General features: G+C 42.0%; 2 protein-coding genes across 2 annotated transcripts; one reads left to right on the top strand and one right to left on the bottom strand.

The window, feature by feature from the left end:
* Nucleotides 1-6,502: 6,502 nt before the first annotated feature.
* slc25a15b (solute carrier family 25 member 15b) lies at nucleotides 6,503-13,254 on the top strand. The gene is made up of 7 exons (XM_075487861.1): nucleotides 6,503-6,806; nucleotides 7,430-7,519; nucleotides 7,806-8,064; nucleotides 8,155-8,292; nucleotides 8,717-8,892; nucleotides 11,913-12,071; nucleotides 12,156-13,254. Exons 2-7 carry the CDS (start codon nucleotides 7,465-7,467, stop codon nucleotides 12,275-12,277), a joined length of 909 nt encoding a protein of 302 aa, XP_075343976.1. The 5' UTR covers nucleotides 6,503-6,806; nucleotides 7,430-7,464; the 3' UTR covers nucleotides 12,278-13,254.
* Nucleotides 13,255-14,755: 1,501 nt separating this feature from the next.
* On the bottom strand, nucleotides 14,756-16,934 carry tm4sf21a (transmembrane 4 L six family member 21a). Its single transcript, XM_075487866.1, has 5 exons — nucleotides 16,622-16,934; nucleotides 16,252-16,317; nucleotides 15,472-15,608; nucleotides 15,201-15,384; nucleotides 14,756-15,107 (listed from the first exon to the last, which is right to left on the bottom strand). Exons 1-5 carry the CDS (start codon nucleotides 16,796-16,798, stop codon nucleotides 15,096-15,098), a joined length of 576 nt encoding a protein of 191 aa, XP_075343981.1. The 5' UTR covers nucleotides 16,799-16,934; the 3' UTR covers nucleotides 14,756-15,095.
* Nucleotides 16,935-17,621: the final 687 nt, after the last annotated feature.

Genomic DNA, 17,621 nt, shown 5'->3' with positions numbered 1-17,621 from the left:
AACAGGTGGAGTCACTCATGCGACAATCAAGACTGGAACACAAGAGGAAGAGCAAGTGACCTGAAACACAACCCTTTTACAGACAGCCGTTCCACTTCCTATTCGCCCCATTATAAAAAAATTGGCTGCAGTTCAGTTGATTTTCTCTGGGGGCGCTGGCGAGCGAGTGCAGAATGACCATTGGCCATAGGGCTGGCGCTAATAACTCAAAAAATGTCCCCGCTAGCGGCTGAAACCTGAAAATATTACTGTGATTTCTGACAGAGGGATGTGGATTTATATCAAAAGTACAATAACCTGGGAGTTATAGCTTTCTGTTTTCTCACAGGTCTGGCATTTGCGAGTCAGTCTCTGCTAGCATCTAGCTAACGGAATCTGAAGAACGTACGGCTGATTACGACCGGCTGCTTTACAGCACTCGTCCACTGTGCCAGAGTGCTAACCTGGTGCTGCTAACAACAACCAAAGCTAAACCAGAGGCTAGTCAGAGAGTATTTAAAAGGGCTGTGCTGAAATCTGTAACTATTTGAGCTAACACCTCTCTGCTAGCTCAGCGCTAGGACTGACCATGCCGTAAAGTGATGCCACATGCGTGACGTCACTCGGGATGCAATACTGACAATAAATGTGTATTTAAAAAAAATCTAGTGAGTCTAAAAAAATCAAAACAAGTGCCGTTTGAAAGGATAATTTATCCTGCCTTTAGGAAAATTAAAATAAAAAAATATAAAAAATTATATCCAAAGCAATGGCTGCATCTAAGGTGGATTTCAAAGTACCACCACAGAGTTCTGCCTGCTCTGCACTGCTTCGTTGGCGCCCCTAGAGTGCAGTACCACCCGGAAAAAGCTGCCAGCTTTCCCTCTCCTCATAATAGAGACTCTCTGCCTGAAACGAGAGGGGAGTTAATCTTTCAAAATAAAACAGGAAGTGATGAGCCATGACATGGAGACGAGACAAAAAACCCACTTGACGTCACGGCGGTGGACACTGAAGGTGTAGCTTAAAGTGATGGTTCGGAGTAGATTCAACCTGGGGTCATTTGAACCGTGACATCCAGCCAAGTAGCCCACCCGAAGTTTTTTTGATCTTGGCTGAACATCAGCTGAGTTACTGAGTTATCCCGAATAGCTTAGTACAAGCGCTAATGGAACCTGGCAGTATCTCCAAAATTACCACACTAAAATCACATGCCATGACACCAAACTTCTACAGTAGTACAAATATGGTCTGTACTCACAAAACGATGCATTTTGAAGTTTGTACAATATAGCATATACTTTGTTGTCTACATTAGTAGATCAACCCTCGTCTTACTTTGAAGCTCCCAGATCAAGGAAGTGACATTGACGCAGCTTTAGCAGCAGATAAGCTATTAGGCTTGTGTCACAGCCCTTTTACAGACAGCCGTTTCTCTTCCTATTCACCCCATTATACAAAATTTGGCTGCAGTTCAGTTGATTTTGTCTGGGGGCGCTGGCGCGCGAGTGCAGAATGAGATTGGCCATAGGGCTGGCGCTAATAACTCAAAAAATGTCCCCGCTAGCGGTTGAAACCTGACAATGTTACTGTGATTTCTGACAGAGGGATGTGGATTTATATCAAAAGTACAATAACCTGGGAGTTATATCTTTCTGTTTTCTTACAGGTCTGGCATTTGCGAGTCAGTCTCCGCTAGCATCTAGCTAACGGAATCTGAAGAACGCACGGCTGATTACGACCGGCTGCTTTACGGCACTCGTCCACTGTGCCAGAGTCAGAGAGTTTCTATTGTACGACACCTTTTAAACGTGTACAGCCAATGTGATCTGAGATCTCCCAATACCATCTCCAGCTGACAGCTAGCACTACTGCCAAACCAACGTGTACAGCTGACACGAGCTGAAATCTGTAACTATTTGAGCTAACACATCTCTGCTAGCTCAGCACTAGGACTGACCATGCCGTAAAGTGATGCCACATGTGTGACGTCACTCGTGATGCAATACTGACAATAAATGTGTATTTTAAAAAAATCTAGTGAGTCTAAAAAAATCAAAACAAGTGCCGTTTGAAAGGATAATTTATCCTGCCTTTAGGAAAATTAAAATAAAAAAATATAAAAAATTATATAAAGCAATGGCTGCATCTAAGGTGGATTTCAAAGTACCACCATAGAGTTCTGCCTGCTCTGCACTGCTTCGTTGGCGCCCCTAGAGTGCAGTACCACCCGGAAAAAGCTGCCAGCTTTCCCTCTCCTCATAATAGAGACTCTCTGCCTGAAACGAGAGGGGAGTTAATCTTTCAAAATAAAACAGGAAGTGATGAGCCATGACATTGAGACGAGACAAAAAACCCACTTGACGTCACGCCGGTGGACACTGAAGGTGTAGCTTAAAGTGATGGTTCGGAGTAGATTCAACCTGGGGTCATTTGAACCGTGACATCCAGCCAAGTAGCCCACCCGCAGTTTTTTTGATCTTGGCTGAACATCAGCTGAGTTACTGAGTTATCCCGAATAGCTTAAGCGCTAATGGAACCTGGCAGTATCTCCAAAATTACCACACTAAAATCACATGCCATGACACCAAACTTCTACAGTAGTACAAATATGGTCTGTACTCACAAAACGATGCATTTTGAAGTTTGTACAATATAGCATATACTTTGTTGTCTACATTAGTAGATCAACCCTCGTCTTACTTTGAAGCTCCCAGATCAAGGAAGTGACGTTGACGCAGCTTTAGCAGCAGATAAGCTATTAGGCTTGTGTCACAGCCCTTTTACAGACAGCCGTTTCTCTTCCTATTCACCCCATTATACAAAATTTGGCTGCAGTTCAGTTGATTTTGTCTGGGGGCGCTGGCGAGCGAGTGCAGAATGAGATTGGCCATAGGGCTGGCGCTAATAACTCAAAAAATGTCCCCGCTAGCGGTTGAAACCTGAAAATATTACTGTGATTTCTGACAGAGGGATGTGGATTTATATCAAAAGTACAATAACCTGGGAGTTATATCTTTCTGTTTTCTTACAGGTCTGGCATTTGCGAGTCAGTCTCCGCTAGCATCTAGCTAACGGAATCTGAAGAACGCACGGCTGATTACGACCGGCTGCTTTGCGGCACTCGTGATGCAATACTGACAATAAATGTGTATTTTTAAAAAATCTAGTGAGTCTAAAAAATCAAACCAAGTGCCGTTTGAAAGGATAATTTATCCTGCCTTTAGGAAAATTAAAATAAAAAAATATAAAAAATTATATCCAAAGCAATGGCTGCATCTAAGGTGGATTTCAAAGTACCACCATAGAGTTCTGCCTGCTCTGCACTGCTTCGTTGGCGCCCCTAGAGTGCAGTACCACCCGGAAAAAGCTGCCAGCTTTCCCTCTCCTCATAATAGAGACTCTCTGCCTGAAACGAGAGGGGAGTTAATCTTTCAAAATAAAACAGGAAGTGATGAGCCATGACATTGAGACGAGACAAAAAACCCACTTGACGTCACGCCGGTGGACACTGAAGGTGTAGCTTAAAGTGATGGTTCGGAGTAGATTCAACCTGGGGTCATTTGAACCGTGACATCCAGCCAAGTAGCCCACCCGAAGTTTTTTTGATCTTGGCTGAACATCAGCTGAGTTACTGAGTTATCCCGAATAGCTTAAGCGCTAATGGAACCTGGCAGTATCTCCAAAATTACCACACTAAAATCACATGCCATGACACCAAACTTCTACAGTAGTACAAATATGGTCTGTACTCACAAAACGATGCATTTTGAAGTTTGTACAATATAGCATATACTTTGTTGTCTACATTAGTAGATCAACCCTCGTCTTACTTTGAAGCTCCCAGATCAAGGAAGTGACGTTGACGCAGCTTTAGCAGCAGATAAGCTATTAGGCTTGTGTCACAGCCCTTTTACAGACAGCCGTTTCTCTTCCTATTCACCCCATTATACAAAATTTGGCTGCAGTTCAGTTGATTTTGTCTGGGGGCGCTGGCGAGCGAGTGCAGAATGAGATTGGCCATAGGGCTGGCGCTAATAACTCAAAAAATGTCCCCGCTAGCGGTTGAAACCTGAAAATGTTACTGTGATTTCTGACAGAGGGATGTGGATTTATATCAAAAGTACAATAACCTGGGAGTTATAGCTTTCTGTTTTCTTACAGGTCTGGCATTTGCGAGTCAGTCTCCGCTAGCATCTAGCTAACGGAATCTGAAGAACGCACGGCTGATTACGACCGGCTGCTTTGCGGCACTCGTGATGCAATACTGACAATAAATGTGTATTTTTAAAAAATCTAGTGAGTCTAAAAAATCAAACCAAGTGCCGTTTGAAAGGATAATTTATCCTGCCTTTAGGAAAATTAAAATGAAAAAATATAAAAAATTCTATCCAAAGCAATGGCTGCATCTAAGGTGGATCTCATAGTACCACATTCATTCTGACTGCTCTGCACTGCTTCGTTGGTGCCGCCCTAGAGTGCAGTACCACCCGGAAAAAGCCGCCAGCTTTCTCTCTCCTCATACATAGAAACTGTCTGCTTGTGTTGATAATAATAAACTCCTGCACTATGTACAAACTTCCAAATGCATCGCTTTGTGAGTACAGACCATATTTGTACTACTGTAGAAGTTTGGTGTCATGGCATGTGATTTTAGTGTGGTAATTTTGGAGATACTGCCAGGATCCATTAACCCTTGTACGAAGCTATTCGGGATAACTCAGTAACTCAGCTGATGTTCAGCCAATATGAAAAAACTTCGGGTGGGCTACTTGGCTGGATGTCACGGTTCAAATGACCCCAGGTTGAATCTACTCCGAACCATCACTTTAAGATTCTCAGTGACTGTGAAGGCAGTTCATGTTTTCTTTTTGATTTATAAAAGCCAAAAAAAAGAAAAAAGTGTTGATTAAAGGAGAAAATTTAAATTATTCTGCATTGGAAAAAAATCTGTAATTTTAAAAAATAGTTCAAAATCATCTCCAACTCACTTAATTTCAACAGTAAAATTCTGCTATTACTTGAATGCATATAAGTAATCTTTTTTGCACTGCTTTTGTACTTCTCCTGTTACTTTATGTACATTTTTCTAATTGCACTAAAATACTTTTTAATCACTAACATTTCAGCAGTTTTTTCAGTGGTTTTAGCATTTTACTTAGAAAAGTACTTCTCCAAAAACTAGGCAAACTGTGAATACAGTAATTAAGTGCATTTTGATTTAATTAAAAAACCAAAGGGAAGTGTTACACCCCCACCCCACCCCCCTCCTAGAAGTTCAGCTCTAATCCTTGATTAACTTGTTTTTTTTAACAAAAAAACACCACAGAAATAAAGAAAAGTAAGATTTAGGAACTAAAACCTTACAAATTACATCCTATTCTCAAAACTAAGAAAGGTTTTAAAAATCTGAGTTAAACCTGAAAGCACAAAGTCGAGTTATACAAAGTATAGTCAAAATGTATAGATAATAGTAATTAAACAGCCTCCACAGATGATGATCAAAGATGTTAAAACAACGAGTCGATGAGAAGTGCTTGTGATCATATCTCCTGACCTTAGTTAAAAGTCTGAATCAACACAGCTGATTAACATCTGTTGAAGTTGTTTTCGCTGCAGGAGAGTTTTTTAAAAGGATCAACTGACTCGCCAAAGCACACGCAGGGTTGAGAGGTTTTGTGCTGTTCTGTCTGGGTAAAGGAAGGCAATGTTCTCTCAGACACAGTACATCAGGTAAGGTAATTATGTATAAAGCTATTTAAAGATTAAAGAACAACAACACAGAACTCACTGGGTGTGCTCTGATCAAGAACAGCACATTCAGAGAAATTCCTTGTGTGGACGTTGTCTGATTCACTACATATTTCAGAGGTGATTTGGGTTTTTTATTTAGTGAACAGGTAGAGGGCTTTGTGAGATATTCCCTTTAGCTTTATTGTGATGGAAAAGCTACACAGTGGCCTGCTTTGTTTGTTAGTTTTAACACATTGATCTAAAAGATGATGAAGAACATAAATGAGTTGATTCCAGTGCTAAATCACACATCATGGCTTCATAAAGTTCCTTTTTTTCCACTGCCTGCCCTGATCTTAAGCTATGGAAATGCGTGACATCCTCAGTGTTTGACTTTACAGACTCAGGTGTGCACTGTTAGAAAACAGCACAAGGGGGAGCTCCACCACACCACACCACACAGTTATCACCCTTTATTTTGACAAGAACGTGAACCGGAAGCTGTACTTTGCTCACGACATGCGGTTTCATGTCAGACATCCTGAATTAAGATGCTCACTCCGCGAATATATGCGTGCGCTGTTTTAGCTCGACGGGTACTACAATGACGTCGTACAGTCAAATCAAATGAATAAAACACGTCATTAATGCAGCGCAAACCGTGTGTAGTGGTTATATAAAGAAAAACTAAAGCAACCTGTGGTGTTTAGTAGGCAGTGAAATAAAAATTGGACCGTAACACGGCGGCAGGTTTGGTTTCTATAATTTAAAGCAGAGTGGATGGTCTCTAATTTTAGTCCTCTCTGTTATGTCATGAAACAACCTCTAAGCTCCGCTCCGATTGATATCTCTGATGGCCGATCCATTCATTGTCCACTGTTAGAGCACCGGGCCACACGTTAGACATGAGATAGGAGCTAACGATGCACGTTGGACCTGATGGTGTTAGCTGGCACGCAGCGGGCCGTTAATGATGTTAGCATCGGTCAGCAGCTCGCAGGGTCACCATCACTCCCCATGTTTGACACACAGACTTTCACATTAACCTCAGAGACACTTTGATGCCCCACGTGAACCCGTCGCTGTCCTGAGAGGTTTGTATGTTAAAATGAACCGTAAAGTTTTTACCATTCTGTGGCAGAAAACCAACTTTTCTCACATTTTCCGACTTTGCTTGTGCTCGTTCGGTAAATTACCTCTGAACCGGGAAACTTGTTGTTTGGCCCTGATGGACAGAAGCTCACAGTTTGTTTTTTTTTTTTTGCTCATTCACTTTTTAAAAACGTGTTTGAATGCTGTACAGAGAACAGTCATTTTGGCCCTCTGATGGTCACTGTTGAATGTTACATCATCAGGATACTTCCCTTTGATACTTTTCAGTTGAAGAAAAACGGCCTGTAAAATATGATAAATAATCCACCAGTTCAGTGAGCTAAATGTTCTTCTTCCTCTTTTTTTTTGTTCTTGTGTGACCCCTGTGTCAGGTGAAAATGATTAAAAAGCACTTCTTTATTCAGAGACAGCAGATATCTCAAGTTAAGTTCTGTTAATGCAAACGCGATTTTGGTTTTAGAAGCTTGTACATCCACATTTTGGCCACTCTTTGCCTGTTAATAATTACTCACGATGTCTCAGATGAGAGCAGCTGTTTTTACAGCAAACTTTCTCAGCTCCGGTCCCTGTGATGAGATACACGTCTAAACTCTTTCTTTACCAGGTAGCTGAGAGAAGAAGAAACCCCCTCTGGCGATCATGGCTCCACACCCAGTTGTCCAGGCCATCATTGATCTCTCTGCAGGAGCAATAGGTAGTTAAATGCACCATGTGTAGAAAGTATTATCTGTGTGATGCTCGTGTATTCAGTAGCTCCATGTCTTGCGTAGGCAGGATATTTTCATGACTCGCGTCTTTTTCCAGCTCATTTCTCTCTGTTTTCATTTGCTCATTTGAGTGCAACGCCCTCTGATTTTTATCTCCCTTCATGGCTCGAATGGTTTGCTTTTCTGTAGTTTGTACAAAGCCAAACAGCCGAATTGTGTTTACTTGGCATCCCTTCTGTTGCTGACATTTTTCTCTCGATGCTCCCCTTTGAGGCGGAGCGGCATGCGTCTTCAGTGGACAGCCTCTGGACACAGCAAAGGTCAAGATGCAGACTTTTCCCACGATGTACCGGGGTTTCATCCACTGCATCACGTCCACCTACAGACTGGTAGGTGTGCGTGGTCTCTACCAGGGAACCACTCCAGCTCTGGTGGCCAACATCGCGGAGAACTCGGTGCTGTTCATGAGCTACGGCTTCTGCCAGCAGGTCATCCGCTTCACGGCTGGATTGCACCACGAAGCTGTGCTCAGGTAGGAAGATACGAACCAAGCCAACACCAGACCTGCTCTCAGGATTCATGTCCCTTTCTGAGCGTCTGATTACCCTTTCCTCTTTGTTAGTGACATGCAGAAAGCCAGTGCCGGCTCAGTCGCGTCCATCTTCTCCTCACTGGTACTCTGCCCCACTGAACTTGTCAAGTGTCGACTGCAAGCTATGTATGAAATGGAGGCATCAGGCAAGATTGCAAAGAGCCAGAAGTAAGTGAGGTTTGAATATACAGAAGTTTTTGGATAGTCTTGTTTGGTTAATCTGCTCTTAAACTCCTCTAATTTTCTAATTGTACATTATCGTAAGTCTTTTAGATGAAGGCCTTGTTCACACTGCCAACCCAAATCTATTTGTTGGCATGTCTAGATTGTATCCACGTGGGTTTTAGACAGTTTAAAGTGTCAGAACTCACACGAATTCTGGTTTTTACACAGAAACAAACAATTTCAAAGAGTCTTTTGAGTCATTTACGATGCAACACTCAACAATGTGTGAAATACTGTCTGGATTTTTCACAAATGCAGTAAATTGCATAAAACTAAAGTTGTTTTGAAAGTGATTTGTTGACGCATGTATCAGCTGGTTCTGTATCTGTGTGTGTCTGACCAACCGCTCATGTGCTCTGTGTTGAAGCACCGTGTGGTCGGTGGTGAAATCCATCATGAGGAATGAGGGACCGCAGGGCTTCTTCCAGGGCCTGACGACCACCATCGCCAGAGAAGTGCCCGGATACTTCTGTTTCTTCGGGGGTTATGAGCTCTCCCGCACTACCTTTGCAGACAAAATGAAATGCGAAAAGGACGACATAGGTACACGCAAAATGCTCTGCTCTGCAAAAATGTTCAAAAGATTCCTCAAAAGATGTTTATATCGAACCTCCGTACAAAGAGAATTTTAGCCATCAAGGATTTTTTCTAAGTGTTGTTGAGAGGCATTCTTGAAAAAAAAGTTAGATACATCCTTAGATGTACAACAACATGTGACATACTGCTTCATGCTATGATATATTAACTAAACTAGGTGCACATTTAAAATAATTAAGGTGCTGTTAAGCAGATATGTGTGAGCACCTCTGTAAAAGCAGATGTTCTGTCAGTTTGCTGGGCTGGAACATTCAGGTGGTTCTTAACTATGTTAAGGGAGGAAAGATATCAGCAATGATGTTAGAGAAGCAACTGTTGCTGCCCATTAATCTGGGAAGGGTTATAAGGCCGTTTCCAAACTGTTTGGAATCCATCATTCTACAGAGAGAAAGATTATTCATGAGTGGAAAACATTCAGGACAGCTGGCATTCTTCCCAGCAGTGAACTTCTGAACAAGGTCATTCCAATGTCAATACAATGCTCAGAAAGACTCTGCAGGCCTGCGTTAGCACGTTAAATGTTAAAGTTTCTGACCCAACAGCTATGGCTGGTTTGGAAGGGCTGCAGGAGAAAGCCTCTTCTCTAAAAAGAACATGGCAGCTAGGGCCGGCACGGTATATGTATTCGTGCCGAACCGTCACGGTACGGGGGTCACGGTTCGGTACGCGCATTGCCACGCAGAATACACACGGTACGGGAGTTTAATATTGATCTGAACGCGGAACTGTTATTTTGCAAGAGTTTCCACCAGGACCCATTTAAACACTGCCACATGCAAGCTCTGATTGGTCCGTAGAGATATACGCTTTCGGACAGAGTAGTTATAAGAACGCAGTTATCAGAACTGTCCTACTTGAATTCCGTTCTGATAACTGTCCTTCCCCGGCGGAACTGTTTCAGTCTGCATTCGCACATGAGTCGGGACCAGGTCGGGACTGATGCGCCGCGCGCAGCCGTCTGCTTCAGTGACGTGTTAGCCGTTAGCCGTTTAGCGCCACATTCAACAACAAAACAAAACCTGCAAAAAGTAAGGAGAGAAGAAAAAACACCACAAAGAAGCTAATATGGAGAGCGGGGAGGCCACTGTGTTTATGGTCTGCATGATGGTGATATTAATCATGGACAATCACATCTGGCGTCTAATATCGAGGCTGGAAAAGCTCACAGAGAGAGTCAGGAGATACTTTTTCATTTCATGAAGGAAGAAAGGAGAGCAGAGCGCCACAGACAAAGGAGACAACGTGTAAGTTTAACTTATTAAACACCCACCGGTTGTGTCTGTGTGGTATGATGAAACATTTCAGCCGTGATAGCATGACATGGGGCGTAGCTACCGACCACCAAACACCTCCGTCAGATGCGTATGTGTTCTATAGAACCATGAAAAGACCCGACCAATTACATCTCCCAAATGTATTACAACAACCCCTGGATACAAATACATGCAGAGAAAATAAAATTACAGAAGCAATTGGAATTTATATCGCATCTGCTATGCGCCCATATTCCACTGTAGAAGAGGCAGGATTCAGATATCTATTACATGTGCTCGAACCTCGCTACACGCCTCCTTCGGCACTGTACCGAAAATGTACCGAACCGTAGGGTCCAAACCGAGGTACGTACCGAACCGTGAGTTTTTTTGTACGGTTCCCCCCCTAATGGCAGCACAGCTTAGGTTTGCAAATCTGCATCTGAACAAACCACAAGACTTCTGGAACAATGTCCTTTGGACAGAGCAAAGTGGAGATGTTTGCTCTTAATGCACAGCAGCACGTTTGGAGGAAACCAAACACAGCAGCTAATCTACAGCAGAATGTCTGAAAGAGAAAAGAATCGAGGTGTTGCAATGGTCACGTCAAAGTCCGGACTTAAATCTGATTAAAATGCTGTGGTGGGACCTTAAAGGGGAACTCCGGGGCATTTGAAGCGTGTTTCCATTGCTAGAGGTTGTCAAATACTGCTAGTAGGACACAGAGAGGTGCGTATCTGCGCTCCCTGTGTGAAGATTGCTCTGTCCGCACAGCATGTCATGCGAGGCTAATACGTGGTGGCTAAGGGGCAAGCGCTAACCCTTCCACGTAAAACAACAACTTGCACACTGCAGAAACGTCACACCACTTTATAACCCATCCGACAATAAAGTCACAAGCCTTACCATCAAAACCATATGCATGGTTCTCACATTACTGGCATGGGGACGTTACAAAACAACTTTATAAACAGCATGTCACTCACCGGCTGGTTGTAGGCTCGCGCATGTGAAAGCCCAAAAGAGTCGATGGACGATAATCCCATATACAAAACAATTATCTTCTCTAGAAAAACTATGTTCAAGTATTTAAAACATTACAACAATATTACTGGGCATGTATTGTTGTAATGTTTTAAATACTTGAACGCAGTTTTTCTAGAGAAGATAATTGTTTTGTATATGGGATTATCCTCCATCGACTCTTTTGGGCTTTCACATGCGCGAGCCTACAACCAGCCGGTGAGTGAATTGCTGTTTATAAAGTTGTTTTGTAACGTCCCCATGCCAGTAATGTGAGAACCATGCATATGGTTTTGATGGTAAGGCTTGTGACTTTATTGTCGGATGGGTTATAAAGTGGTGTGACGTTTCTGCAGTGTGCAAGTTGTTGTTTTACGTGGAAGGGTTAGCGCTTGCCCCTTAGCCACCACGTATTAGCCTCGCATGACAGGGTGTGCGGACAGCGCGATCTTCACACAGGGAGCGCAGATACGCATCTCTCTGTGTCCTACTGGCAGTATTTGACAACCTCTAGCAATGGAAACACGCTTCAAATGCCCCGGAGTTCCGCTTTAAGAGAGCTGTGCATGAACCAATGCTGTAATCCTGTCCTGATACATAAAACTTCATTTTCAGGTGAATTTAAAACAGCTCCTATGCTCAAACGCAGTTTCTCTGTGTGTTGAATGTGTGTTGCTGCATGTTTTTAAGGTGTGGCTGCCACCGTGTTTAGTGGCGGTTTCGGGGGGGCGTGCCTGTGGCTGGTGGTCTATCCGATGGACTGTGTCAAATCTCGGATCCAGGTCATGTCAATGACGGGCAAGCAGGCCGGGTTTTTCAAAACCTTCATGACCATCGCTCGCGCTGAAGGTAAGCAGAAGCAGAGAGAGGGGTTGTATTCCTGATTCTTGGATCAGTGATCAGACTGTAACTCTGTTTGTTTCCGCTGCGTAGGCGTGAGGGCGCTCTACTCGGGTTTAACCCCCACCATGGTTCGCACCTTCCCAGCCAACGGAGCTCTGTTCCTGGGTTATGAGGTCAGCCGGAAACTCATGATGAAGCAGTTTGACGGCTGAACTTGTTCATAACTCAGATAAAGAAGTGGCTAACCAGAAGTGAGGCACAATAACCATACATGGGATCTGGTTTAGCCATTTCAAGAAACAGCCACACGATTCTCTTTTGTACAGTGCAAAAGATAAAGAAAATTTTTACGTACACACTTATTTTCATCCTGATGTTGATCCATTTTTAGGTCTGAACCTTGGTTGTTTTTAACACTCCAGAAGTGCTATATCCAAGAGTGTTCAGTGAGAACAACACGTAAAGAACAGCACAAACAGCTCGTGATAAGGAACTATCAGCACTCCTGTTTATTATTATATGGCTACCTCAACAAAGTAGTGTCTGCGCATACTAAAAAAAGACTCCATTTGGTAATGACGTTCTCTTTAATGCAATTAAACTGTCATTTTAAGCATTTTACGTGTAGATTTTAGTGATTCTAATTCACAAAAATTGCCTAAGATGTGTTGTGAAGACCTGTTTTTAATGAACTCCATTCATAGAGTAAGAAACTTTGCTGTTAAATCTGCTGAAAACGTTGTTTACGTTCCACACAGCGCAGCCGGTGGTGAGGACATGGCGTCCAACTGACTCACTGAAGTCTTACAGGTTAATACAGGTTGTAAAAAAGACTTGGAACATGGTCAGCAAGTGTGAACTTTTAACCATTTTTTTCTTGTGTTTGTGTTGCTCTGCCAGATTCCACTCCTGTTGCTATTCTCCATTCTCTTTGCCTTTTACTTGACCACAGTTTTGCCTCTTTCTCCTTTTGTTGATATGAACAAATCAATGAGAAAATATCAGCTGCATCATGATGTGCCAATTACACCCTGCAGTCCATGTGCAGGTTTTTTTTCCCTTAAGGCCTTGATAATTATCCTTAAACTACATATTCAGATATGCATTTTGTTGAGCAAATGATTTAAATGATTCAATACAATTATTAACTGTTGTAATACAATCTGCATTAAAGATGACATTAACTTAACTGTGTCCTGTATTTTAATTTCCTTCACTTTCGCTGATTAAAAGATTGCAAACTTTTTTTAAACTTTGAAACCAGCTGCTTTAAAACGCGGAGATATTCTGCTTATTGTGCTGTTCCACAAGTCCAAAGTCCTCACTGAAAGGGAGTTATTAAGTATTGCCGGTTCACTTAACAAGCTGACCTCTTTTATTTACATATCTACATTACCATGAATTACATTTGCATAGTACCTGCCCTATGCATGGTTTTACACGACATACATCCATTCACCACTATACCAGCATCAGTTTGGCTTGATAGTATAGAGGTAAGATTACTACCTTTCATGTAGGTGACTTAGGTTCAAATCCCCTGCATACAACATACTACTTCCATTAGGCCTTCTTAGGGAAGACCCCATTACCCCACCAGTGAAGGTGGCTTTAGAAAAAAAGCATCTACCATGATGAACATAGTACTATTATCTTTGTTGTTGTCTAATATATAATCAAAATATATTTTTGAAAATTTCACTCATACATTCATACATATGTGCACATATATCTTTCATGTGGGTAACCTTGGTTCAAATCCTGTCCATACATACATACACCCATGCATGCATGCATGCATGCGTACATACATACATACATACATACGTAAATATCTACAATTTTTTATATTTTTGATTTTGAACATTTTTGAAAATTTCATACATACGTAAATATCTAAAAAATATATTTTTGAAAATTTCACTCATACGTTCATAAATATATGCATGTCTACATATCGATGGATAGTGTAGCGGTAAGACTGTCACCTTTCATCTGAGAAACCTTGGTTCAAATCCCGTCCATACAAGATACTACCTAAAGTAGGGGTCCTTTGTTATGACCCCCTTACCCTACCAGTGTAATTGGCTTTGGATAAAATACATGTACAAATGTAAATATCTAAAAAATAGATATATACATACATTTAAAAAATATATATTTTTGAAATTTTGGGAAAATTTCACTCATGCATTCATACATACATACATACATACATTCACCGCTTAAAGATAAGGACAAACGGTGGCCCGGCAGTCCACCATTTTTTATTTATCAGTTGTGTACACGTGTGTTCACAACACCAACCTTTCTGCTGCAGCGCTCCCCAAGCTCAATTGCTTGAATCCAGTGACCACAGGTAAGCTGATTTTTTTTATATCAGTGACCTATTGGCTACACACTAAAACTGCAGTGACAGGTGTGTTGTTAATCAAATGAGGTCATCATGATGACCAGCAAATGTTTTAGCTGTGTATTTTACTGAAGCTTCTTCCCAGTGTAAAAAAATTGCACCACTCCAAACCTTAGTGATCTGCTATTTAGTCAACAAAATCCCAGAGCCAGTGTGTGCTCTCTAATCTGTTAACATTAAGTCCGAAATTGAAATGACAAAGTTCCCCACAAGCAACATAAACACCATTTAGCTGATGTGAAGCTAGCCTTAAAAGGACAGGAGGCAACACAGAGCGTTTCAGAGAACCACAACATACAGTCAATTATTTATTTATCTTACATTTAAGCATGTAAACATCTTCAAGCAGACCCCCAAATTAAAACTGTGAATAGTGAGCACAATACAGGCCCCTTTAAACTGACTGCCAAACTAGCAAAAAAGTCCCCCATGATCTGCATTTTATACATTATATCACTGAACATTGCAATGCGTTTAGGATTTCTGCATCGGTTTTAAAACAATACACGCAACAATATAAAAAATTTGAGAGAAACAACTTCAAAGTGAACATTTCATGCAGTCCAGAGGCCTGCCCTCAGTTTCCCAGCAGAGAGCGCCAGTCTGCTGTCAGGACCTCAAATGGGCTGCTGAGAGAAGGAAAAAAAAAACAATTATAAACATAAGAGAGGTGATATGAGTCAGGATGCCAAACAAATCTGAGGTGTGTGTTAATGCGATACCTCTTTGTCCATGCAGGTTCCACACAGACAGCCAAAGAGCCCATTAATCATCTGAATAGCGCAGAGAATCAGCTGCAGACAGCTTGTGACCATGAGAGTGCTGAACAGTCCGATGTTAAATGGAACGATGTCTTTGGGCGCTGTGCACAGCCCCCACAACGAGCTGTCTGTCAGGTAGTCCTTGCTAAAGTGAAAAGCAGAAGCCTTATGATTAACAGAAAGTTTGGAAAAACTTAACAAGTGTAATCCGAAAGTTAGTCCTGCGTGTCACCTGTCTTTAAAAGGTGTCGTCCATAATAAGCCTAGAGTTTTACAGTAGGGCCCATTCTGCAAACCAAGCGCTGCCACGATGAGGCTGTACAGAGCACCCGCCACACCCACTGCGCCAAACGCAATGGATAAGAACATCTGTAGAGTTCAAACGATAATCAGAAGTCAGAAACATTTCTGCTGCCGTTTAAGAACTGATGCACTTAAGTGTTTAAGAAGGAACAGACTCCCACTCTTTCCTCTGACGTTTCTTTCATTCCTCACATTCGTCACAGTTCTGTTTGTTTCCAAACTCAATGCTAAACCAAACGAGTGGAAACCAATTTGTTTGATGTCTTCATATTAGCCTCTTGAATGAAAAATTAATTGTTATTAAGAACAGTCTGTTTTCTGTCTACATAATGTTGCGTAATGGCTTAGTGATGCAGCAGCGTGCTTTTGCCCTCTCTAAAAGAGGAGCTCCACTAACACTTGAATTTGGCTTAAATCTAATCTTTTGCTTGAAAAATGATTGAATCACACAGGAAATTTTATTTTTAAAGGCCCAGTACAGTGTGTTACTAACAATCACATTTTTGTGACATTTGTTTCCATCACACTGTAGCTGTAAAAGTCTCTTTTCTATAGGCTGGTCTCGATAATTAAAAACTCATGCTCTATTCTCTGCTTGCACACAGTAGGTCCCTTTCAGGGAGTAGTTCATGAAGTTAATCATTTGAATTTAGCCCAGCCCTCATGAACTGACCTCTGAAACATCTCCCTGTGCTCATATCTGACTCACCCCACAGCGATTTGCACAGCAACCCTGCTTTCCAGTCAAGTGAATGTGAAGAGCCGGGATCAGCACCTGTAGCAGGACACTTGAATTTCAGTATATATTCAATTCAACATGCATCTTAATCCTGATTATTCATAAACGGTAGCTCATATGCAGAGACTTTGGTGTGTTCTGTGTGCAGAGGTCAGCCTGCACACAGAACACACAGAAGCTGGGATCTATTTTCAGTCAGTTACAGACTCGTCTCATGAAAATGGATCTCAGTAGCACCCAGAAAAGATAAAATGACCTCTGCATATCAAACACATTCCAGTTCAAAGTTTACATTTTCACATTTCTGTCAACAGCAGAGAGAAGAAACCTTCTTACTTACCATTAATCCCCCTCCGACAATCCCCCCCATGTATTTCACCTCCTCCGTAATGTGTCCATCTTGGGCAAACTTGACTTCTCCAGCAGGAAAGAACAGCACAATGTTACAGATTATGGATATGAGGGCCAGAGGATACAGAGTAACTGCAATGCAGCGGGAGCATTTTCCTGTACACATGTTGACAAACTGCGGTTGAATTTCTTCCCTCCGTAAGTTTCAGCTCGGACGGTTCCTGTTCTCAGAGAGAGGTTTCCCTTCTGAAAGACTGAAAGAGGTACATGGGTTTGTAATGAAAAGTGTACCGAGAAGGACATTAGAGTGTGGGAGGAGCAATGATCTGCAGATAACATCAACAAACAGAGTCTGGGATGGGTTGAGGAAGTTTGTGTGACTCACTCCACGGTTTCATGGAGACACAGCGCTTTGTTACTGGAGTTTTTTTTCTTTTTTACGACCGAACTCAGGTAATCTGAGTCACACGTGTGGTTGCTGATCATGCATCACCTCATATGTAGGATTATTTCACTGATCAGCCCTCCAAGACGCTCCTTGTTGCTAAATAAAGCTTCTTATATTTTTCTGTAATATATGAGGTGCTGCTACATTCTTGTTTCTGCGACATCATTTATGCCCCCTCTCGCTGACGGCGTTCCGTTCATGTTGGCACTGGCACTGCAGGAGGGTACAACAGCTGAACTTTAGACCTGAATCAGAAGACTGGGCTAAGTGAGAACAGTGTGTCATTGTTGACATGAGCAAAACCCTGATAAATGTCCACATTGTGGATGGTTAAACCCTGAACGGACATGAAGCATTTCTTTTAGTGAGGAATTAATTGCACTGTATCTTATCAGTAATGGAGGAAATGAGAAATCTAAAAAACAAAACATTTGTGGTCTCTAAGCAACAGCAGGGCGAGGCGGCGTTATTCATTTAGGCTGAGAAGACTTTATTTGTTCTTTGTTTTTGAAGTTTACAGTTGAATTTAAAAAAAAAAACC

This window comes from Odontesthes bonariensis, chromosome 16 (assembly GCF_027942865.1).
Source record: "Odontesthes bonariensis isolate fOdoBon6 chromosome 16, fOdoBon6.hap1, whole genome shotgun sequence".
Classification (NCBI taxonomy): Eukaryota; Metazoa; Chordata; class Actinopteri; order Atheriniformes; family Atherinopsidae; genus Odontesthes; species Odontesthes bonariensis.
Note: the sequence above shows the minus strand (reverse complement) of the source record. Positions and strands in the feature narration are given on the sequence as shown.

What these genes read in the sequence shown, in the direction of transcription:
- slc25a15b (XM_075487861.1), top strand. Translation starts at nt 7,465, where the DNA reads ATGGCTCCACACCCAGTTGTCCAGGCCATCATTGATCTCTCTGCAGGA. An exon ending in TCTCTCTGCAGGAGCAATAG is followed by an intron (nt 7,520 to 7,805) that starts GTAGTTAAATGC and finishes CTCCCCTTTGAG; the next exon opens with GCGGAGCGGCATGCGTCTTC. An exon ending in CACCACGAAGCTGTGCTCAG is followed by an intron (nt 8,065 to 8,154) that starts GTAGGAAGATAC and finishes CCTCTTTGTTAG; the next exon opens with TGACATGCAGAAAGCCAGTG.
- tm4sf21a (XM_075487866.1), bottom strand. Translation starts at nt 16,798, where the DNA reads ATGTGTACAGGAAAATGCTCCCGCTGCATTGCAGTTACTCTGTATCCT. An exon ending in TTGTCGGAGGGGGATTAATG is followed by an intron (nt 16,318 to 16,621) that starts GTAAGTAAGAAG and finishes GTCCTGCTACAG; the next exon opens with GTGCTGATCCCGGCTCTTCA. An exon ending in GCTGTGCAAATCGCTGTGGG is followed by an intron (nt 15,609 to 16,251) that starts GTGAGTCAGATA and finishes TGAACTCTACAG; the next exon opens with ATGTTCTTATCCATTGCGTT.